At 31.6% G+C, this 25,850-nt stretch overlaps 1 protein-coding gene across 15 annotated transcripts in view; it reads right to left on the bottom strand.

Moving 5' to 3' along the window:
- Positions 1-25,850, bottom strand: part of LOC134707893 (uncharacterized) — a 49,825-nt gene that overhangs the window by 2,891 nt on the left and 21,084 nt on the right. For 3 of the 15 annotated variants that reach the window (XM_063568027.1, XM_063568029.1, XM_063568028.1), the window contains exons 6-7: positions 6,418-6,534; positions 4,617-6,059 (exon numbers count right to left, since the gene is read on the bottom strand). The exons of 1 other annotated variant lie outside the window; for it this stretch is intronic. In XM_063568027.1, coding sequence (XP_063424097.1) covers positions 5,938-6,059; positions 6,418-6,534 — 239 coding nt within the window. In that variant the 3' untranslated portion in view covers positions 4,617-5,937. 11 more of the 15 variants (XR_010105783.1, XM_063568041.1, XM_063568039.1 and 8 more) reach the window with 11 other exon arrangements.

The raw sequence follows: 25,850 nt of genomic DNA, 5'->3' as shown, positions 1-25,850 counted from the left end.
CAACCGTGAGCAGTGGCAGAAGTGCATGTGCTTAATAAGAATTTTACTTTGATGATATTGAATAATATCATTGGCGAAACGAGCATATGGCGTACAAAATTGTAAGCCCTGCATCTTAAATAAAAAATAATATCGGTACATTGAAAACAAATTAACAATTCATAAACACGTTGGAGACATTAAAACCCATATATCGAATGAGAGACTGAAAACACTTTGGCAAAAACGAATCAAAGAGCTGAAAGCTCTGAGGAAAAATGACGCCACTGTCTCTAATATTGGGATATTTGTTATGCATGTCTTGATTTTCACATACCGTAATTAATTTAACAATGCAACATGTCTTGTTAGCATATAATTGATATTCGTATATATGTGTGTGTGTGAAGTGACTGTTTTTTTTAAGACAAATGGATAGGTCAAGACTACCTGATTTGTACAAATAAATACCGTAGAAAGGCTTGTATATTTCTCACTGGTACATAGTCCCTTCTCTCAGAAAATTTTAATTAATTTTAAATAATCTTTTTGTTACTGTTAACAAAGGTCTAGTGAAACTCCGGTAATTAAAAAAAATTATAGTCAAACCGGCACCTGGTCAAATCCACACCCTATATAGTCAATTTGTCACCCATGTTAAATATATATTTTTAACAGTATTTTAAGCAAAAAGAGTAAAAATAAGAAAGGGCTTGTCAGATTTGTTTTTAGTATTTAAGCAAAAAGAGTTAAGTATCTAAGGAAAGGATTGTCTGAAAATATTTACTTTCACATTTTTGGGGGTTCATGTACATTTTGTATATATTTATTATTCTCCACTAAATGTGTATGTTCCAGACCGTATGAGTATTTGGACCGTACGCGTGCGGTCTGGACCGTATGCGTACTTTTTCAAAATAATCTGATTAATATCATTAAGAAGTTGCTTAAGTTTATAAGTTACAAATGCATGTAAAATTCATTTACAGCTCAACATAACTAAACTCTCAAATTAATATGTAAAAGTTCCAATAGTAATTGGAATAAAAACGTAATTTTTTAACTAATACAAAAATTCACGCTTATTATATCTGTGCATCATGTTAATATCTTGTATTTAGCTTGTCGATCAGTAATACATTAATTGAATTATGATCATAGAAATTTACATTATCGGAAGTTAACATGATGTGGAACTACAATTTTAGAATATTAGAAACTTTATAAAATAATGCAAATGCAAAGGAACATGAATGAACTGCAAACATATAAATGTAAATAATTTATCATTAATTGTGGTAGTAAGAGTCACCATGGGAGAGAGTACCAAAATAGGATTCAGATATTCAATTAAACAAATATTTAAATTCAATTGTTCAATTATTCATTTGATCCATCTAAAAGTAATTGTAATGATAAAAATTTATAAAAAATAAAAAATAAAGATTGTGATAAATGGTTAGCTCGTACTGGACCATACATGTTTACTCATGCAGTCCGACCATACGAGTATTGTCAGACTGTACGAGTATACGTATACCGTCCAGAGTGTACAGTCAAAATACTCATGGTCTGGAACATGTTTTTTTAATTATATATATGAGGTATATTTAGGAATTAAAGGTATTGAATATTCATTTTTTATGCATTTTTTAACCAGTTGAGCATTTTACAGGATTGTTCGTTTGATGTTGTTTAAAATTTCCTGAAAAAAAACCACCTAAAATTAGCTATTATTTGGCATGAAAGTTAGATTTATTGAAAGGGACTCATAGTTTTCCATTTTATTTTTCTAATTGTTTCATTGTTAAGTAACAGCTTGGGTAAGGGCTTCGTTGTTTACCTTTATACACAACAACTAATTAACTATGTACTTTGTAAAAGTTATAAGTTGATTGAATAGAAAATATTATAACAAATATTATTGGATGCCAAATTGACTTCAAAAAGGTGCCGATTTGACTATATGCCGATTTAACCAGGTGCCGATTTGAGTTGAACATTTCAAATCCTCTGCGATCGTTTGCGGTATTTTCTTGAGAAACCCTGTTTTCGATCATCAAACAGAAGTAGAAACTGTTTTAAAATGATTCTAGAACGCTTCATGATTGTTGAAATAAGTTTAATTCACTCAAGGATTTGTATAGTCTAACTATACAAATCCTTGATTCACTTAAAAAACAATTTTGAACCTTTGCGATGTTTTGAAAGGAAGTTTAAAACGCACGTGTAAAAGAAGAAATTAACCGGTGAATGTCGAAATCCGTACATGACAGATATCACTATAATACGATTTTGAAAATAAAAAAGTTCCATCCTTTTGTAAAACAGTCTTTAATATACCTATCACATTAATGTTTGAAGGGTCTAAGCTTATACAAACCAATTTTAAGTCGGTATGAAACATCAAAACGGAATGAACAATAACCGATTACGTTTTGTAGTTTACAAATTCTAAATGCATTGAACAGAAAGGAGAAATTTGTAATGAAAGGTTTAGTTTTTATATTTATCACTTTTAATTTGATATTAAATAGAAATAACTTATTAATATGGACGAGTTAAAATAATTAGTTTGAAAAATCATGAGAGCGCCCTCTACAATATCAATAACAAAGATGACGGAATGTAAACAAACAACCTCGCCGCGAATATTGAACTTGTTCTCTTATTTCTTGCTAATTGTACTATTTAGTGCGCATCCCCACTGGAAGGTCCAATTGTTGAGAATAAAAGCGCGGACTATACAAGACTTCCTATGGACAGGTCAACATTTTTGTTGTACTAAATAAAATAAAGTATGTAAACTGGTTCCCGTCCGACTAACACACTTTGTTCAAGTGTAGCGGAATACAAGCAGATACCAGTTAGTTTGTAAAATAGTAAATATGAAACCAATTGCGGTAGGCAGAGGCAATAATCGACTTCCTGTTGTTCTGGTCAATAGTAATGGAAGAATGCCGCTGACGCGTCATTTTCCAAAAACGACGAAAACATTACATAAAAAACTGATGATTCTGCATCACGAAAGCATAAGGTTTGTAACATTATCAATCTCTTAATGCTGTAATGACCAATATTTAATGGAACAAATAAAAAGAATATGTAAAAAGTGAGTTGTGTAACTACTATAAAGGTATTTGTAAACACAATAGAACCAAAGACAATAAAGATTTAGAATATATTCTTAGAGGTGCAGGTGTTCGAAATTTTCAGATTTGGAAATTTTTTATTTTTTTTCACGCTGTTAGAGGAAACTGGAAACATTGAATTTACAGAACTGATAAGACAAAACAATACTCTTGAAAGTATAATGAAACTTAGTATGGCATATAAAGAAATATGATTTGTGAGAAAGAGAAAATCTCATCTGTGTGTTACATAAGACGGAATTAAATGTATTGAACAAAAAGTGAGTCAGTCAGCTGCTATAGATTTGCGTTGTTTAAAACCTTATCATATATCCTTTGATCTCCAAGATGAAAATATAACACACGTCATATCTATCTTAGGATTCAGTCTTTCATTTCTGAGAAACTTATGACGGATGACGCATTTCATGGCAATTTCGCCTATTTGTTTTCTCTTGCCTTTTCTGACATATCTGTTCTTTATATTTTATAGTGCAAGTTTTTTTTCCTATATCTATGATGCTGTTGACTTGAAGACCAAGATGTCTAGTTTGAAAATAGTACTAGCAGGAAAGTGTTTAGTAGTATAAATAAAGGCAACAGTATACCGCTGCCGTGTTCAAAACTCGTAAATCTATGGACAACAAACAAAATCGGGATAACAAACTATATAACAGTGTAGTGAGGTCAACCAAGAAATAAAAAAAGAAGTAATTAATGTTCTGTTTGTTTTATTTACAAACTATGAAACGTATAAAAAAGGTTAATAGTCACATATATATATAAATGCAATGCAATCCTTTCATGTCAAGGCTAGTGTTTAAATATATAGATACAATGCAATCCTTTCGGTTCAAACGATTCTGTACAACAATATATCTGTAAATTTGTATATTTATAATATTGTTCCAAATTATTTTTCGTTTATAACAATATTCTACAATACATTTCTGTCTCTTCATTGTTTTTTCATCCAACCCTTTCTGATTTTATTCATCATTCTAGTTTTAGCATGACATGTTGCTGCAGTGACACTATTTACCAATGCCCTTCTTATAATTGTCCTGCTTTGTGGGCTGACTGTCAGACAAAACTCTGAAACAAATTTACAACACCTATGAAAACTGACAAAAATATATCCAATCAACATTATTATATTTCAAATAGTAATAAGCAACCACACAACATTGTTAAACAAGGTAAAAATCTAATCCTTTTTAGGTGGGTTTGATAAAATCCAAACTTTGACTTTAATTTTGTACAAAATCCAAAACTTTATTTTGTTAATAACCATTATAGTATGGGGATATATGACGGATGGTTGGGCTGTAAATATTGGATTCCTAATTTGTGTAAATATTTAGTATTGAACATTCACCATTGTTTAATACACATTCAGCTAACCCTAGCAATTTAGGTCTTTGACTTTTTATATTTGTGTGTCTGCACTCTCGTACTGAACGTAATGAAATATTTATATATATATATATATAAAAAATGAGAACAATTTAATCTCTGATTGTAAGTCTTTCACCATCGTTGACAAGTCATTTTGAATATGATAAAAAAAAAATGTCTATTCTATAAAGACTTCCTGGTCAGGCAGTCAAGATGATGTTACATTTGGATAACTTAGAAGTTGCATAGATAGTTTATCTACTTCAGATAAGTTTTCAACTAGTACCAAACAATTTCCTTTTTTTGTTACACATAGAAATCTTAGTGCTGTAGTTTGATTAACTCAGCAGCCTAATATGGAAGAAAGAACATAATTGCAGCACATTTCTGTCAAATACTAAGGCATAAATCAAAATATATTATTTTCTCAGGGTAAGAAGGTTTTCTTCATATATTCAAATAAATCTACAAACCCCGTTTTATACGAATGAATAATTAAGGGTTCTACTTTTTTTTTCGAATATGTCGGAATCTTGAATAACATTTCCCCTAAACAAATCTAAAATCTAAGATAAACTTTAGAAGAAAGATATATTATATATACACAGTATATGTGATTTGAATGCACAGTACACCATCGTATTAAAAGACAGTAAGATATGTAAATATTTGCGATCAGAAAAGCTTCTATAAAACTTGTCACAAGTTTGAAATATCTTGGATGTTTACATGTCCATGCTTATTTGATTTATAAACGATAGTTCGTATTTTTGAAGAAAAAAAATAAGCAGAAGACATATTTCTTTTGTTTGAATACAATACATGTGCAACTAACAAATGTGAAAATTTTCAATAAAGTATGTAAAAATAAAATAGAAAAAAACCCACATTACATGACTAAATAATGCAACTAAGACTTCAACCTCTTAATGAGCTGTGTCTCAAGTACCTGGACGTATAAAAGATGCAAAAGAAAGACAACTCTCGATTCGGATTGCCTATATCGGATAACGATGGAGTAAGAATAGAATACTAGTACTATAAAATAAAGTCTGTATGGAACAGTCAACTTAAAAGCTCACGATATACCATGTTATAAAAAAAGTCGAGCATTAACTTACATAACTAACAGAAGAGGCAAAAATATTCAATAAATACCAGGAACATAATATACATGTATGTATTACAAATTCAAAATGTTTTTCTCTCTCTGGTAAACACATATGCCACAATGATGATTTCCAAACTGCAATACTGTACAAAACAAATGTATATCCGGATATTTAAAAAAAAGTCTTCATTGAAAATCAAGCTTCACATCAAATTATGGTCATTAAACATGTAGCATCATTCAGACGGTTTAATATACTTTTCTAAATCCCCTCCAAATCTGTCTTTCAATAATATTGTTTTTCATCCACACAGTTCTTCACTTTATACTTAGAAACTTTTTTAACTTTTGTTTTGCTCTCCATGTCGTAGCCACTACACTATCTGTCAATGCTTTCCGACATTTTGATCGTTGATGGCGTCCTCGTGTCACACAAAATTCTGTAAGAAGATAAATATTATATTGTCAAATAATATCTCTGTAACTCTTTGTCTGTAACTCTTTCACTATACATACAATTGTTTAGTCCTGTATACAAGTATTGTGAAATATCTAAGTACATTTGTACATTCACAGAAAACTGTCGAACCTATATTAAGTAAAGCCACATGTTTTGATATTAGTTTTTAACCATATTTGGTCATAAGCAGAACTAGCTTTCAGGTTTCAGACTTAAATTACGTTACGACGACCACAAATGTCTGGGAAGAGACTGAAAATTTTTCGTCATATAAGTTTGTTTCACAATTTGATAAATGTCTGGCCTTATACAGATATTTCCTGAAAATCATCCGAAACCTGGCCGAAATTTCTTTGAAATCTTCTGTCTTGCTCGCCATGTCACATTGTAAGCACAATTCCTGAACGCCTTCCTAACTTCGGATCTGTTATGTCGGCCATATGTTGTACAAAACTCTGGAATAAAATGAAAAAAGTCGATTTAAAATTTCTTTAAATGACTTCCAAACTTCTTCAGATTTCGCTGTCGTTCTCTCCAATTTTTAATTGCAACGTAATCACTCAGAATTTTCTTCAACCTTGGTCTCGTTTGACGGCCTTTGGAAGTACAAAAAACTGCAAAATACACAATTAATAAAATTGAGAATGGAAATGGGGAATATGTCAGAGAGACAACGTTACAACCCGACCAAAAAGCAGACAACAGCCGAAGGTCTCAGCTGTTATGAAAGTACAAATGTGTAGTCAAAAAAGCTACTTCGCGCTGTAAACATAATCAAAAACATTAATTGATGAAAGAAAGTTGCTACGTCTTACAGCTTTAGACAACGACGAAAATAGTTAGATAGTCTTATTAATACAATCATGCTCAAGTTTGGTTCTTCTAAATATCAAAAATATGTCTTATTGCAAATGGTTCTCAATAATTATTTTGTAGTATCTTCTGAATATATAAAGAATGTCTAATTGCAAATGTTTCTCAATAATTATCTTGTAGTATCTTCTGAATATCAAAAGCATGTCTTATTGCAAATGGTTCTCAATAATTATCGTGTAGTATCTTCGGAATATCAAAAGAATGTCTTATTGCAAATGGTTCTCAATAATTATCTAGTAGTATCTTCTGAATATATAAAGAATGTCTAATTGCAAATGGTTCTCAATAATTATCTTGTATCTTTTTCAAAAAATATTTAGACTAGTACTCAAAGCTTAACTATGCAGTGACTTGGTTCATGGTTATAAAGTTCGAAGTCTTTATTTAACCTCAGACACGTTGAATAATAAATAATGGCAGGCGAGACTGGCAAAATAGAGAGAAAATACATATGATATCACGCTTCACAAAAATTTAAATTTCTATTAAAACACTTTCTGAAAAATACTTTTTTCCCCTCTAAAAATACTTTGAAACAGGTTTTTATATACTCTACTCGAACATGACATAATGATAACATAATTTTCATTTCTATCTCATTTGGATTTGTACTATAGTAACTAGATACAATACATATTGTTTTCTATACATATTGTTTTCAAAGTTATTCAAATGGTGGAAATATTCATTGGAATAGATAATGAAATTGATTCCCAATTCCGTTTTTGCAAAGGTTACAAATTCTACTCTCTTTATGCATACCAAGCCATTTTCCAGTTTCTTTGAGAAATGCAATGTTTGCACACCTCAATTTAGAAATCAATTTCTCTCAAGACTCATCATATATTTTTCCTATTCAAACTTGTAATTGAATAGATAATATGATTCTCCCCCGGAAAAATGTTGAAACCCAATACTGAATAAAATCGGCAAGTCTGTGTCCAATAGTTCGATTTGACCTTAAACAGAAGTCCACTTGCAATGAAACTGACTTTACTAAAAGTTGGAAATCCGAAAGTAAAATATATATCAATTTGAATATTTGCTTCAATTGAGTCACTAGCTCTTCTATGGGGATGTTTACATTACTTGCATAATGGACTCAAAATTTAAAAGAACCCTCATAACATCAAATGATTTACACACGTTTTAGACAATATCAGATTTATCGTCTCTCCGACATAAACTCTTTTTCCTCCGCTTCGCGTTAATGCCTTGGTGGACGACAAACTTGCTATTGTCCACGTAGGTACTGCATACGTGTACGTTAGTTATGTAGATACGATACCCATGTGATATGACAATACTTTAGGCTTTTTGTGGAAACTGAACTGTGAAACTTATTTACCGGGCCTTGAAGGCATAAAACTTTGCTCAGTGCTCTGAGCACAAAAATCATGCTCGAAACATGAAATCCAGCAATTTGATTGGTTGATTTTCGAGTCTGATTACAAAAAACATGCTCGAAAGTTTTATGACCGTGAGGCCTGGCCTGTAATAACTTGAGCAACACGACGGGTGCAACATGTGGTGCAACATTTTGGGCAGGATCTGCTCACCCTTCTGGAGCAACTAAGATCCCCCAGTTTTTGGTGGGGTTTGCGTTGCTTAGTCTTTAGTTTTCTATGTTGTTTCTTGTGAACTGTTATTTGTCTGTGTATTTTTCTTTATTAGCCATGGCGTTGTGAGTTTATTTTCGATTTATAAGTTTGATTGTTCCTTTGGTATCTTTCACCTATCTTTTCCTTAAATCCACTTCATTTGAACTTTGGGGGATAGTTGTCTCACGGACAATCATACTATATCTGCATATCTTTATATATAGAAAATCCACAAATTCCGAAAACAAGCAGTCTCATCCAAGGTAAATGATTAACGTCCAGTGGCAACCCAGGTAAATGAAGAGATGAAACCAATTTATTTAAGAAAGTATACAACATAAATCTGAACTTAAGTTCGTAATACTTGGACTTGATGATCTTACTGTTTTCCGTGTTATATATGGCGTACACAATTATAAGTTTTTATATTAATATATATATTGAAAACTATTAATATGCACAAAACAATTCATAACCTAACTGTATACCAAGGAGACACTCAAACCAAAAAAAAAAGAGAAAATCTCATCTGTGTGTTACATAAGACGGAATTAAATGTATTGAACAAAAAGTGAGTCAGTCATCTGCTATAGATTTGCGTCTTTTAAAACCTTATCATATATCCTTTCATCTCCAAGATGAATATATTACACACGTCATATCTATCTAAGGATTCAGTCTTTTATTTCTGAGAAACATATAACGGATGACGCATTTCATCCTTAAGTTTAAATGGCAATTTCGCCTATTTGTTTTCTCTTGCCTATTCTGACATATCATTTTTTTTAAATTTTATATTTGTACATCTATGAAGCTATTGACTGGAAGTCCAATGTGTCTGTTGTAAAATTTGCGTAGAGAAAAATACTAGCAGGAAAGTGTTAAATAATATAATATTGTACGGTGAGGTCATCCAACAAATAAGAAAAGTAATTACTGTTCTTTTTGTTTTATTAACAAACTATGAAACGTATAAAAAAAAGGTTAATAGTCACATTGTCATATATAAATGCAATGCAATTTAATCCTTTCGATCTATGAGTTTGACTGTCTCTCTGGTATCTTTCGCACCTCTTTTATTTAAGAAGCATTTGTTATTCTTCTAAGGACAAACAACAAAATAGGGGAAAAAATCATTAAAGAAATATCAGTCCACTAAAATTACATTGGATCTCAGGATTGTAAAACAAACAAAAAATAGATTTATGAATCAATGACACGTGTAAAATTAGTTCCATAAACGTTTTTATTTACTGAATTAAGAACCACAATTTATATCATCTAAGAAATTTTAACATATATACATAAATAGAGAGCTGATTCATGATAATTGATACACTATAAAAACATCTCATAAAACCCTAACAATATCTATGGTATCCCACTGGATTTCCAGTAAGATCAGCGGAAACAAATATTCCAAGGGAATTCCATTGGAGTTTCATCCCATAAAACCGAATGGACTTGACAATTGGTATTTCCTGTTTGTCTACTAAGCATGCAGTGTTAAAGAGTTAGAGTGAAGACTAAAGTCAGAACTATGTGTCCAGCAGCAGATTGTCTAGCTCGTGCAATAAGTCTTTCGATGGACTTTTACCTAATTAACTAACAGGTTAAAAAATCAAGCTCAAAGCTTCAGTATAATACATATTAATTTGTCTTGCACTGTTCTCGTACAGAATATACATTGATTTAACACTGATATACTAACTACTATTATCATCATCATCATCGTCCTAATTATCATTATCATGGTTATTTGAAAGTTGATCAAATTGACAAATCAAAGTACTTGTTAGCACTGAGAGGTAAAGATTGCTTCAATTTATCAGTGGGAAGTATTTTGCATTGGTTGTAGTTGGTTTAACAGTAGCTATAGACAAAGAAAGATAACTCCAATCTTTTAGGTACTTTAACAATGGCATCATTTATATCCAGATATTACATTCCTGCACCTTGCAAAATTGATGTAATTTTCATAACAATGAAACATCATGTTGTGTCTTGAATAACATCGATAAATTTCTGGAAATGTTCATGGATGGAATGTATAAAATTTTATGACCAATGCACTATGTTTTATGTATCAAAAAGGAAGTGACAACCCTGGAAGATTTGGAGATTAGGTTTTGATTGCATTTCATGCAATCTTCACTTAAAAATACTTCATTGCATAAGAAGTTCTCTGTCCAATATATTTCTGTTTTTCTCTCGAATCAATTGCTGACATCTTGCGGTGTAACACTGTTTTAATCGCTGATCTTGAATGACTACTGTTTCCATTACAAAAATCTAAAATGACACAAATTGTCTTATTATCTTTTGTGTCTTTTTGTTTTGTTTTGCTTTTATATTCGACTGGAGTTACATTTGTGTCAACTCGGCCGATTCCGTACACTCATCTGAGGTAGCGGATTCTACCGAGGATTGCCGAATACTGAATTTAAAGACTTAGTAAGAGCCAAACAGAAAAGTGACAGGGAATCAGTCTAATAAAAAAACACTAATCTTCCTCTGAATCTGATACAGCGGAATGCTCTTTTAATTTTTTATTGTACATCTTAATGATATTTTTATGTTTTTCATAAGAAGTAGAAGCAGAGATTTTGTGGTGTTAAACAGTTTTAATGGCTGGTATGCCATGACGACTGTTGCTTTGACAAAAATTTGAAAAAATACAAAATTTACCTTTATCATTTTAACACATAGAACCTAATTTGCTTGCATGGTGATAATGGCTGGCTGTTTTAAATCCAGTGGCAAATAAAATGCAAATGCATGATGAGTACATGTACAAGTTAATGTAATATATGAATATCAACCCTGCTTTGTACTAGATTAACATGCTAGTTCACAAGGTAACAGTTAAGGAGAAGGAACAAACACCAATATTAAAATATTTGGTTTGACCTGGATGATTTGAACCTACAGTCTTCAACATTTGAGGTGAACTCAAGACCACCAAGCAGTGATTTGCTTAAGTTGAACTATAACATAATAGGGTAATTCTGCTTCTATTTTTTTCTTTCTATTTCTGTTTACCAGAATTTGTTCTGATGAATTTATAATCATTGGCGTCCCCAAAGAGAATACGATATAAATTTAAGAAGTCTGTTTCTCAAAATAAGCAGGGGGAGGGGTTATTTTTTTGGTCACCAGATTTTACAGAACTTTGAGGCAAGTCAAACGGTTGGAGACGGGCGAAAGATACCAGAGGGACATTCCAACTTTAAGATCGAATATAAACTGACAACACCATGGCCAGAAAAGGAAAGACAAACAGATAAATAATAGTAAGCAAGACAAACCATATACAAGAGTGCACACACTGAAATGTCTCGCCTTCTTTACTAATCCTTAGGTCAGATGACACCTGTCAGCTAGACATGTACGCCTTACAATCATTCCATACACCAATTATAGTAGACCTATTGCATATAGTATAAGAAAAACAGACCAAAACACAAAAACTTAACTATAACCACTGAACCATGAAAATGAGGTCAAGGTCAGATGACACCTGCCAGTTGGACATGTACACCTTACAGTGCTTCCATACACCGAATATACTAGACCTATTGCTCATAGTATCTGAGATATGGACTTGACCACGAAAACTTAACCTTGTTCACTGATCCATGGAATGAGGTCGAGGTCAAGTGAAAACTGTCTGACAGGCATGAGGACCTTGCAAGGTACGCACATACCAAATATAGTTATCCAATTACTTATAATAAGAGAGAATTTAACATTACAAAAAATCTTAACTTTTTTTTCAAGTAGTCACTGAACCATGAAAATGAGGTCAAGGACATTGGACATGTGACTGACGGAAAGGTCGTAACATGAGGCATCTATATACAAAGTATGAAGCATCCAGGTCTTCTACCTTCTAAAATATAAAGCTTTTAAGAATTGAGCTAACACCGCCGCCGCCGTAGCCGCCGCCGCTGGATCACCGGATCACTATCCCTATGTCGAGCTTTCTGCAACAAAAGTTGCAGGCTCGACAAAAACTAAAGACTAAGTGACATGAACCCACCAACTGGTGGTGATTTCAGGTACTCCTTTAGGGTAAGCAGATCCTGCTCCACATACGGTATCTCCACATCATTTACCAGCAGAAAAGGCAGACTTATATATAATCATAAATAATAATTATTGATAACACTAAGAAAATAAACGTTATACCAGTTTTAATACTATACATAAACATATATAGATTTGTTTGACTTGATGTACTATAAAATCATCATATCTGTGTTGAACTTTTAAAATAGGCTAATCTTAAAATTCACACAAATTTAAATACATTAAAAAGATTAAAAAATCTGTCAGTGTATATGTTAACAATTTTGGTTTTACAAGATCGTTTTATATGTACTTGCAAAAAATCAAACTGCAAAAACTGACAAAATAGCTTCATTTTGAGATTAGTATGTTGGTACAAGTAACAGTTTAGCCAAACATTTATGATAATGCACAGTCATAAACAAATTGTCAAGTGTGCTTAAATAATCTCTAAATTAAATTGGTTGTGATCATCTATACAATTATACAGTCACATACATGTATCAGTCAAAAAATCTAAAGGGGGTTGTATAACAGTGAATAAACAAAATTAATGTACAAATACAAACCAGCCATTGTTACAACTGACAGCAATCTACCAAATACTAACAATGAAAGGCATAGTTATCAAAAGGTACCAGGATTATAATTTATTATGCCAGACGCGCGTTTCGTCTACATAAAACTCATCAGTGACCTTCATATCAAAATATTTATAAAGCTAAACAAGTACAAAGTTGAAGACAATTGAGGATCCAAAATTCCAAAAAGTTGTGCCAAATACGGCTAAGGTAATCTTAATATGCCTGGGGCATCATATACTGACATAGTTTATACAGTAAAAAAATTGTTATTGTCTGCAAAAACATACTATTGTTTGCTGACCTCACAAACAATAAATGTGAGAGGTCTCAACCCTCCCCCTCCAAAAAAAACCCAAAAATCAGCCGTCAACATACTCCATTTGACAAAATAACAGTGTTAAAAACAAATTTTAAATTGCATTTTTTTTCTTCTTCAACTTATAGCAGAAAGAAACTTCCCAAAATGTATAATAATTTGTATAAAACAAAACATTCTACAAAGGACAAAAAACATGGCCTAGTTTTTAATGATATGAAACTAAATAGTAGACAAAGGTGGGGTACAAAAAAGAAATTTACTATTGGCTTTGCCCATTGTTGAAGGCCATTCAACCTATAGTTGTTACTTTCTGTTAATTTTTTCTCTTGTGAAGAGTTGTTTCAGTGGCAATCAAATTTAACCAATCTTTAATGTATGATTTACAACCAAAAATAGATTTATCATCAATGACATCACAGCAAACAATGCTCAGTTGTCATTGAAAAGTTAAATTAAAAATCCTTGTTTTCAAATTCCAATAGGGAACATACTCTATATAATTGTATAAATAAACCAATTTTTCAAGACGTTGAAAAGAACTTAAAAAAACAAAAGAACTGAAGAAGGCCAATGGCCAAAACGTCTTGAAAAATTAGTTTATTTATACAAATAAATTAAAAATTACAAGTGTTATTTCAACAATACAACAAATTTGGCTAATTTTCAATAGAACCAACAAAAGCAGAATACATGTATTTTGGTTCTGATCAAAATATTTTACCACATTTTTGTCTATAATATATTGATAACACCTTTTCATATCCACCATTTATTTCTCAAACACAAATGTGTCAAAACAAAGAAATTTTTGCTATTTTTATAAAATAAAATTTAAATGTAATTCTATTTATAACACCTTTTCATTTGCACCATTTATTTCTCAAATAAAAATGTGTCAAAACAAAGACATTTTTGCTATTTTTATAAAATAAAATTTAAATGTAATTCATAATATATACAAGATCATGTAGTTTACACTTAACCTTTCTTAGGTGCAATTCATTTTGACAAAACTCCAGTGAACTAAACAAAAAACTCCTATGAACTTTACACAAAACTCCCACGAACTTTACAAAAAACTCCTATGAACTTTACATAAAACTCCTATGAACTTTACACAAAACTCCTATGAACTTTACATAAAACTCCTATGAACTTTACACAAAACTCCCTTGAACTTTACAAAAAAACTCCTATGAACCTTACAAAAAGCTCCTTTGATTTTATACAAAATTCCTATGAATTTTACACAAAAATCCCACGAATTTTACAAATAAAACTCCCATGAACTTTACAAAAAATTCTAATGAACTTTACAAAAAAAACTACTATTAACTTTACACTAAACTCCCATGAACTTTACAAAAAATTCTAATGAACTTTACAAAAAAAACTACTATTAACTTTACACTAAACTCCCATGAACTTTACAACAAAACTCCTTTGAACTTTAAATTTGAGCGTCACTGATGTGTCTTTTGAAGACGAAACAAGCGTCTGGCGTATAAACAAATTTCAGTCCTGGTATCTTTGATGAGTTTATTTACACTTAAAAACACCTCATAGCTCCTCCTGTAAAGTCCCTTTAATATTTCTTAACAACACAATATTTTTTTGTTTTTCACGAAAGTTTGTGGCAGAGATCTTGTGATGTAGAACAGCTTTGATAGCTGGTTTGGCATGTCGACTGTTTCTTTGACAAAAATCTGCAAAAGAAAGTCACCATTTTAAAACATGTTTAACCCTGCCACATTCTGTATGGTTGAGACTAGTAGAAGACAAATGTAAAACAATTTGACTGAAAAAAATTAATGTCAAGATTGATGTATGAAGCAGTTTACAAATGAAAATATATATGATCAACAACATCCATTGAATTTTAGGGACAAGCATATACAGAATGTGGTGGATTTAAACATGTTTTAAAAATTTAGACTTTCTTGTAAATCTTATTTGTTGATCTTTTTTTGCTTTTTCAAGTTTCTCTGAAACTCCCTTAGTTTTTTTTTTTTACAAAAAAACATTCAGGGGAAATAACTTCTACAAGGAGTTGGTTGGCAATTTTAGACATGTTGACTTATTTGTAGATTTCATTTTATGAACATTTTTGGGTGTCTGCAAAAACACAGGTAAAATTGGTCATTCAGGCACAATAGCTGATAAAGGAAGTTGGTTGGTCATTTCAGCCATGTTAACTTATTTGTAGATCAGTTTGAGCTTAACTTCTTTCTATTTACAATATCTTTTTGACTATTATAGTTGTAGTAAAATGTGAAAAAAATATCCTTCAAGGGCAATGATCAATTGAGAATTTCAGCAAAGTTGAATTATTTGAAGATCTAATTTGGAGAACACTTTTGCTTTTTACATTTTATTTATCTTCTTCTATATTATAGTTTCTGCGAAAAAAAACTGAAAAAAATGGTGTATAATTGGTAATCTTATTTTAAGAACTCTTATAAGGAATCAATTGATGATTCATCTGTGTTGAATAAATTTAAGATGATTTTTTGTTTGACATATTTACAATGTCATGAAAGATTCTATCTATCAACTATAGCCTAAAACCAGGTAAACAGTGTAAAATTTATCATTAAAGAACAAAAAAGTCAAAAATAAATCATGCAAGAGCCTTCAAAGTCATTTGACTTTTCCCTCAACAATGACTTATTTATAAATCCCATTGGTCTTGTATATAAAATATTGAGGTATAAATGAATTTTTTTTCTGAGACCAGTGCCTGTGGTTTTACTGACAAAAATTACTTTAAGATAATTACCAAAAAAATATAATTTGGCAAACATTTTGTGTTTCAGGGGCAATAACCCCCAAATTTTTTCCTATTTTTCTAAATCATGGACACCAAGTGATGGATATCAAAAGCTCATATAACCTTAAGCCTGGATAGTAATAAACACATGATATAGATCCTTATGACATTTTTTTTATTCTTCCAAAAAGAGAAACAAAATATACATAGTAAATGCAATACATGAAAAAAGAGAAATACTGAAGGTTGTATACTTTTTTAATATAAAAGAATAAAATGAAAATATATGTACAGTTCTAACATTGAAAATAATTAATGATGACCACATTTATTCTATGCTATGTTATTAAAATGGTAGTCCTTGTATACAACATATATTAAAGCTGATCTTGACCAAGTAAACATTTGGGGATGTATTTTCGTCTTCGGTGTGTATAAAACACATCTTTGTATAGTACACACCCCTTTTTTGCCCTTGAAACTTGAGAAAAAAAGTTTAAATCTCTTTGAAAAGGACTAAGTTAAATGAGCTAAAAAATGAAAAAAAAATTTAATCTAAGAATAAAAATTTGTGCACTTTACCCCAACTCATAATATACCAATCACAAAATATCACCAAATATATCTAAGTTCAATCAGATTATAATATAAAGTTTATTTCTTTGTTCATTCTCTGTCACTATGAGTTCTACCTGGTGCCTGCATGGATAATCATAATGTCCTTCATGGGAGATCTTAATCCTATGTGAACTTTTTAAGGACTAGAAGTAAAGTAGGCTTTATCATGTTTATACAAAATACTTTTTTGATAAAGTCTAAATCAATAGTAATGAGTTATAAACAATTTCCCAAAGTTGTTCAAACAGAAAAAAAACATTTTTATTAAGAATAAAGAAAGATAACTTTTGAAAAAATAATTTAAGGAAAGATAACTCTTACATAGGTCAATATGTGCCCATCCACAGTTTTGTGTTTTTTTCCAAAACATCTTATCAAGGAAAAATACATAGAAAAAAAGAAAAAGAAAGCAACAAATCATATACTAAACATGATGAAAATGTGTAATATTTAAAGCTGTATAATTCAGCATGATTTTTTTTAATATGACTCTTGTCTTATGTAGTGGCTAAGTCACCGTAAACTAGACATGCAAATAAAAAATAAACACAGAGTGATTCTTCATTGCTCTTAAAGAGTTTCTTGAAATTTCTTGTTACATAATTTTCGTTGACTACACAGAAACATTATCACTATTGAAAATTTCTACAGAAGATTTCTCTTTTCAATTTCCACCAAAATGACCATGAATTGCATTACTTTTCTTCATTCTCTGTTTTGCACGACACGTAATGGATGTTATCTTCTGTGCAAGTGCAGCACGTACTAAAGGTCCCCTATGACGACCTGTGACACAACAAAAATCTACAATGACACAGTAAACAAGCAATTGTACTTTCACTTAAAATAGATGTCCAGTAGCAAATATTTCATGCATGTTGATTCTTTCATTATAGTTAAAATTATGTTCCTGTTTTGTATTTTCTATTTATGTCCACCATTGCACTTTGGTGTTCAATCTTTCGCTTTTCATGTGTAGTTCTAGCTGATACACCACGATGGAGAGCACATTTCACTTGAGACTTGCTGTGTTTACTATTTGAAGTACAAAACTCTGGAAGAACATAATTACAAGCATAATGTAGGAATTCATAAATGAAGCACCTTGCTTTAATAAAAATAAGTAAATAGAACATACCGTCATATTTGGGGATGAAAAGGGGGTGCAGACTTTACACAAATAAGGACAATACATGGCTGATAACGGTAATGTGCAACACTTTCAACTTTTAGTAAAAGAGGATAACTTCATAAATGGTAGCTTTGGCCTCAAAAGCTGGATAGGCAGTCAACAATACTGTGGTTGTAAGTTTGAATTCCTCATTGGGCAGGTGCACTCAACTCCAATCTTAATTAACTGGGATTGTTGGTTCTCCTATGGAAGGTTTGACCTTCTCTCCCGGCACTCAGGCTTCCAACACCAATAAAAACTTAACACCAAGAAACAGATCAATAGTGTTGAAGGGGGTGTTCAACAACTATTAATTAATCAATCACTCAATTAAATGTTGGATTACTTATGAATTTTCTAAAAAACAAGAATGTGTCCAAAGTACACGGATGCCCCACTCCCACTATCATTTTCCATGTTCAATGGACCATGAAATTGGATAAAAAATATAATTAGGCATTAAAACTAGAAAGATAATATCATAGGGAACATGTGTACCGGTACTAAGTTTCAAGTTGATTGGACTTCAACTTCATCAAAACTACCTTGACCAAAAACTTTAACCTGAAATATGCACTTTCATTTTTTATTGTTCAGTGGACAGTGAAATTGGGGTCAAAAGTTTAATTTGGCTTTTAAATTAGAAAGATCATATCATAAGGAACATGTGTACTAAGTTTCAAGTTGATTGGACTTCAACTTCATCAAAAACTACCTTGACCAAAAACTTTAACCTGAAGCGGGACAGACGGACGAACGAACAGACAGACGAACGAATGGACAGACAGAAGGACGAACAGACGCACAGACCAGAAAACATAATGCCCGTCTAGCCCCTCTACTATCGTAGGTGGGGCATAAAAAAAGATGTGACCTGATTGCTAATGAGATAACTCTCCACCAGGGACCAGATGACATAGAAATAAGCAACTATAGGTCTCACAAATGGCCTTCAACAATGAGCAACACTAACATGGCACAGTTTGTTAAACAAGCATTCTGTGAGTATTGCATGACATTGGTTAAAAATTCATTGCATTGGAATAAAATTTTAACTTGATCTTTAATTTGTCATGGTGTAAAAAAATCTATATATAATATCTTCAAGCATGACAAAAAAATGTTGAAAAGTGATAATGTAAGTCCAAAACCATAACTCTGCACAAAATCATCAGATCAAAACAAAAGTATGTCTCATAACATTAGGTTGAGGCTAAATTAACGTTTGTATAAAGTTTATAAGTTTCATAACATATAGTTGAGTGTAACTTCAGTAAGAGAACAGAAACGAAAAATTTTGCTATTTTGTATTTTGTAAAGGGGCATAACTCTAGAAAAGTTTGAGTGACACCATCAAAATGCAAACTGGATATGTATTTTGTGGTAATTAGCAATATGTATAAGTTTCATATTATTTGGTTGAGGCAAACGTAAGTTAGAGAACAGAAACCAACTATGGGATATACGAATGTACAGATAGGCAAGGATAAAACTTTAAGCCCCTCTGCTACGACAGGCATAACAATATACAACTTGGTCTTCAAGTAGGCATTTTACTGACAGTATGATTGACAAAAAAATGTCGTTCATTATGTTCCCTTTCAGAGCCCCTATAAGTGTGGAAACTCCCTTTTGAAACTGTTTAAAATACAGTCATGACAGTAGACAGGAATTTCCAATATCCAACCTGACCTTGGTTTGAAATTTGACTCAATAACGCCTGTTTTAATTTCGTTACACTGGCTACCCATACATTACCGTTGCCAATACAAACTTATTTTATATGTGTACAAAGCACAGCATGGTAAGGCTCCTAGTTACCTTCAAAATTTAATTACGCCATACAAGCCAAGTAGATCCCTCAGGTCGGAAAATAGTATGCTCCTACATCCTCCAAATGACGTTCGAACGAAAAGCTACGGTGAGAGGCGTTTTGACAAGGCTGCGCCTACACTCTGGAACAATTTGCCATCGTCTTTACGGAGTGTAAATTCCTTAGATGTTTTTAAAAAGCAACTCAAGACTCATTTATTTCGGACTGCTTTTAAGGATTTCTTGTAGTTTTTATATCCTTTTAATTGACTGCATTGGTTTTAGACAGTTTTATATATTTTAGAGTACATGTATTTTTTATTTCTTTTATAAGTATCTTATAAATTTTTATTTGCTTGTTTGATTCTTTTAAGATAGTGCTTTGTAATCTTCTTTGATTTATGTATTTTTGTATTTTATATATTTTTTTAATGAGAAGCGCTTAGAGTAATTTTTGTTATTATATAATGCGCTCTATAAATATTGTATTTATTATTATTATTTATTTATTTGATCAAAAGCAAGTCAACCACACAGACACTTTTATATGATTCAAAACTTCTCATTTCAAATTATTTGCCAAAAAACAACCAATAACTCTTTTATTTTGTCTTCTCACTAAAAGTTAAGCTAATGCTATAATTACTTTTCTTGTGATTTTCAAAGTCAAAAGGAGGCTAGTTTAATGGCTAAATAAACTCAGAGATATGTGTTGCTTTTATGTAATTTTGGTAGTACATTTTGTACATGTATAATTCAAAATAATGAAATTAAAATGACAAAACTCAAACATGTTACCTATGCAAAACAGTTCAAATTTAAAAGACTATATATATGACTGAGGAGACAGGGCTAATTAATCTCCATGGAAATGACACATCCAACTACCATACTAATTAAGGAATAACAGTACTGTAGTTGAAGAGTAGCCACCGTCAATTGTAGATTTGATGGTCACAAATGCAGTTTTACTAGGGACGCGTAGCGGAGACAGTAAAACGGAGATTTGCGAGTGTCAAATCAAAATTGACGGTGGCAACTCTTCATCTACAGTACTGTTTTTCGGATTCTACTGCATTACAAAAAGAAAAAATATGATAAAACTTGAAAAAATGTCTAAATATGTCAAATAAAAAAAAATCTGCGTAACTTCATGAATGATTTTGGCACAAAAACGTCATGGCTAAACGTGATGTCTTACAAATGAAAACTTACAAACTGGACGTTATTACGTTATCTGTATCAAATTGGGATAAAATTACATTAAAATGGCGAATTTCGAGGTATGTGTTATTTTATTTTGGATTATATAGTAGTAATTGAACATTTGTTGATTCATCAATTCAAAATGGCGGGTCCCTCCTTAGTTACGCCTGGTCAACTGTGGATTTGACAGCAACTTTTAGCCAATGAAAAAAATTGTTACATCCAAATTGCATTTGAATCATCAATACCTGGCCAGGTAAGCTCCCCTTAAAAAATTGATCTAATCACTATAAGCAAAAGTTTAAAAATCATTAAACAGAATGACAGAGGGTGAGGGCAATATAGTTATAATTCATGGAAATAATATATGCCAGTAGTTTATACTAATATTTAATTGACATTTACTTCATCTAAATAGAGAGTAATACATTTTGTACATTTTAAATAGAGTACAAAGTTCAGTCTGATGATGATGACAGTACTCAATATGCTGAGCAAACTTAAAATACTTTCTCCACATCAAAATACAGTTAGCTATCATGTTTTTGATACAGCCACATCTAAATAATATATTTAACCAGATTCAGAATGCCACATGCTTCTAATTTAATCAGATTCAGTTTGCCACATTTAACTAATTTAATCAGATTCAGATTGCCACATGTAACTAATTTAATCAGATTCAGATTGCCACATGTAACTAATTTAATCAGATTCAGATTGCCACATGTAACTAATTTAATCAGATTCAGATTGCCACATGTAACTAATTTAATCAGATTCAGATTGCCACATCTAACTATTCAATCAGATTCAGACTTCCACATCTAACATATTTAATCAGATTCAGATTGCCACATCCAACTAATTTATGTCGATTCAGATTGAGGATGAAATAAGATAATTAATCTCTGCAGTCTTGAGAATGTTTCCCTCTATAATGGGAATGTTCCCTAGCATCACGACACACAGAAAAATGGAATTTTCTCCTTTAATAAAGTTCTAAATGTGAATAAGTCCTTCCTATATATATATATATCTATTCAATAACAATATCCATCTTCATTAGCCAATGATTTCTATCCAGTCCCTCCTCTTTGCTAGGGAAGATACTTAATATCGGTATCCACCTTGAAAATCTTTTTGAAGCTGTAGTTTTCTCACACTGATTTTCTTGTTCTCCTGAGAAGTCCTTGCTGTTATTCCATTATGAAGAGCTTGCCGAACCTCAGTCTTACGATGTCGACTTTTTTGTGTACAAAAATCTGTAATGAAATACAGATTAATCTAACAAACATCAGCATTATCTTATGAAAGAAACTTCAATAAAATAAAAATCTTAACATATTAAGCTTCTGTTAATTTCATCATAGAAAGCACAGTTGAGTAACAATTCCAGGAAATCCACAACTGGCTATGTGTACTGTCTATACACACATATATATGTGTAAATTACTAAGAAGAGGTGACTTGGTGTGTTATAGAAGTATGAAAAAACACATCACTAATGCTGTATGATATCCATCCATTAAACAGCTAGTTTAGTTCCAGTTTGAAATTTTCCTTATTTTGCTTTGTATCTTCAATCTCTCCGCTGAAGTTCTTGCAGACACACCACGGGCTAAAGCTGTCCTAATTTTAGATTTATTGTGACGGCTATTTGTTGAACAGAATTCTGCAAAGACATAAAAATCCAACCTACTTTGTGAATGTTTAAAAGTTCACTTTTTCAATTTTATATATACTTTGACATTCAACAAATAGAATTTTAACGACCTTGACTGGCTAGTGGCTATACAGCCCTTGCGAGGTCGGTTTTGACATTCATACCACATCTTATCATATTAAAGTTTTAAGTAGGTTTCTAAAGGGACAACTAACCAATCTTCAGCAGTAAAATTTACCACTCTTGTCAATTTAGATTGGAATGGAGTACACCTGCTACGTGCAGGGTTTGAACTCACATCCTTTGTTGACAGAATAGTGATGGAGTTGTTGAATTAATTAGACCACTCAGCCCACAAGGCCCTGAGAGAAAGACTAGATACAAACTTGATAATATAACTTAGACCACTCAGCCCACAAGGCCCTGAGAGAAAGACTAGATACAAACTTGATAATATAACTTAGACCACTCAGCCCACAAGGCCCTGAGAGAAAGACTAGATACAAACTTGATAATATAACTTAGACCACTCAGCCCACAAGGCCCTGAGAGAAAGACTAGATACAAACTTGATAATATAACTTAGACCACTCAGCCCACAAGGCCCTGAGAGAAAGACTAGATACAAACTTGATAATACATAAATGTGATTTTAAACATTTCAGTTTTCTGTATTTACTTTTATACAGGCAACTGTGAACTATGTTTTAAGAGATGTTTAATATCACTACAATCTAATTAAAAAACCAATCTCTCATCGCTTCTGTTTTCTGATATGTCGCGTGGGAGATCTAAGGAAACCCGCTTTGAGGTCACTTGTGAGTGACCTTGTAAGTGTGTCTTTTTCGACCAATGAAAATGAGTCTTCCACGATCTTGAAAGTTTATCGTGAGGTAAAGGGATGTAACTCATTTTATTTATGAAGAAATTGTCAGTCAAAAGAATTCATAAACTTTTTTGATTGGCTTATTGATAGGTCGTCAATTCATTTGCATATCATTATAAATTCATTACTTCTAGTTCACTCACGTGTGACCTCAAAGTGGGTTTCGTTAGATCTCCCATGCAACATATCAGAAAACGGGAGCGATGTGAGATTGGTTTTGAATTAGATTCATTGATATCACTACTACTGAGGATTCATTTATTTTCATGGGCACCAATTTTCTTTGATGAAGGAAAACTTGAAAAGTTCGTGGACATTTAATTTCTCAGTTTTGCCCAAAAGTCTTTATACAATCCTTTAGAAAATTTGTCATTTGTTGAATATTTAATTTCATTGTTCACCCTGCACCTATACTAACAAAATCCACGATAATTGGTTTCAACAAATAATAATAAATTCACAGAATATATCTTTGTAACAAAATATGACATAAATAAAAGAAGGTTTGAGACATGTCATTGAGATCCAACAAAACATTAGAAAGGCAGAACACAAAAAAATCGGGGAAATGATACCAAGGGGAGATTAAAACTTGTAAGTTGAAAACTTACATCTCCATGGCAAAACAAAATGAGGAAGAAAAGACCAGAAAATCCACATAAGTTAACATGTGCTTCAAAATTTAGTTATACTAGTAAACTAAAACTTCCAGAAATGTTTTACTGCAATAAAATATTGGATGAATTACCTACAACTGTCAAATTCAAGGGAATATCGGATGAATTACCTACAACTGTCAAATTCAAGGGAATATTGGATGAATGACCTACAACTGTCAAATTCAAGGGAATATTGGATGAATTACCTACAACTGTCAAATTCAAGGGAATATTGGATGAATTACCTACAACTGTCAAATTCAAGGGAATATTGGATGAATTACCTACAACTGTCAAATTCAAGGGAATATTGGATGAATTACCTACAACTGTCAAATTCAAGGGAATATTGGATGAATTACCTACAACTGTCAAATTCAAGGGAATATTGGATGAATTACCTACAACTGTCAAATTCAAGGGAATATTGGATGAATTACCTACAACTGTCAAATTCAAGGGAATATTGGATGAATTACCTACAACTGTCAAATTCAAGGGAAGATTGGATGAATTACCTACAACTGTCAAATTCAAGGGAAGATTGGATGAATTACCTACAACTGTCAAATTCAAGGGAATATTGGATGAATTACCTACAACTGTCAAATTCAAGGGAATATTGGATGAATTACCTACAACTGTCAAATTCAAGGAAATATTGGATGAATTACCTACAACTGTCAAATTCAAGGAAATATTGGATGAATTACCTACAACTGTCAAATTCAAGGGATTATTGGATGAATTACCTACAACTGTCAAATTCAAGGGAATATTGGAAGAATTACCTACAACTGTCAAATTCAAAGGAATATCATTTGTTTACCTATTTTTGTATGCAACCGGATGTGATGTACCAAGATTTGTTGGTATTTCACATAAAAATTCATTTATTTCTTTGGGTACTAATAATCAGGGGTTGAGAAAAACTTCCATTTTCTTGGATATATTGTTGTTTTGTTATAGTCTGTTTAGATTTCTATAGAACATGTGCTCTTTTTTAAGGTGGTACCTAACACTACAGGGAGATAACTCTGTAAAATCAGCAGAACGTTTTAATAACGTAGTGTTCATAAGGGAATACTAAGCTTCTCAATGATCAAAATAATTGTTTGTCAAACTGCTATATAACCAGTGTAATTTTTCTGATAAAACGGTTGGTTCAAATTTTTTGAAATTTTTATATTTTTGTCAAAGGGTTAAAGTAAATACTTTATCAAAATTTTAAAAATAGTTAAACGAGCCAAATTAATTTTAGATAAAGTGTTAGGTACCACCTTAAACCTTTAAACTTGTTGTTCCCAAGTACTTAAAATCCATGATACCTGAAGATTCAACCAAATAACAATGATCATCAATTATCAAGAGGCCTATAGCAGAACTATGGCAGATTCAGTCACCATACGGTGTATAAAAATCATAGAATGAGAAAATTTCCAGGGATACAATGGAACATTTCTCATTTTTCTGTCACTGTAAGAGTATATTTACTTATTATTTCTAGATAATTTAACCATGCACTAAATTGA

The sequence above is a fragment of the Mytilus trossulus genome, chromosome 2 (assembly GCF_036588685.1).
Source record: "Mytilus trossulus isolate FHL-02 chromosome 2, PNRI_Mtr1.1.1.hap1, whole genome shotgun sequence".
Lineage (NCBI taxonomy): Eukaryota > Metazoa > Mollusca > Bivalvia > Mytilida > Mytilidae > Mytilus > Mytilus trossulus.
The sequence above is the reverse complement of the archived record's forward strand: the minus strand, read 5'-3'. Positions and strand labels throughout refer to the sequence as shown.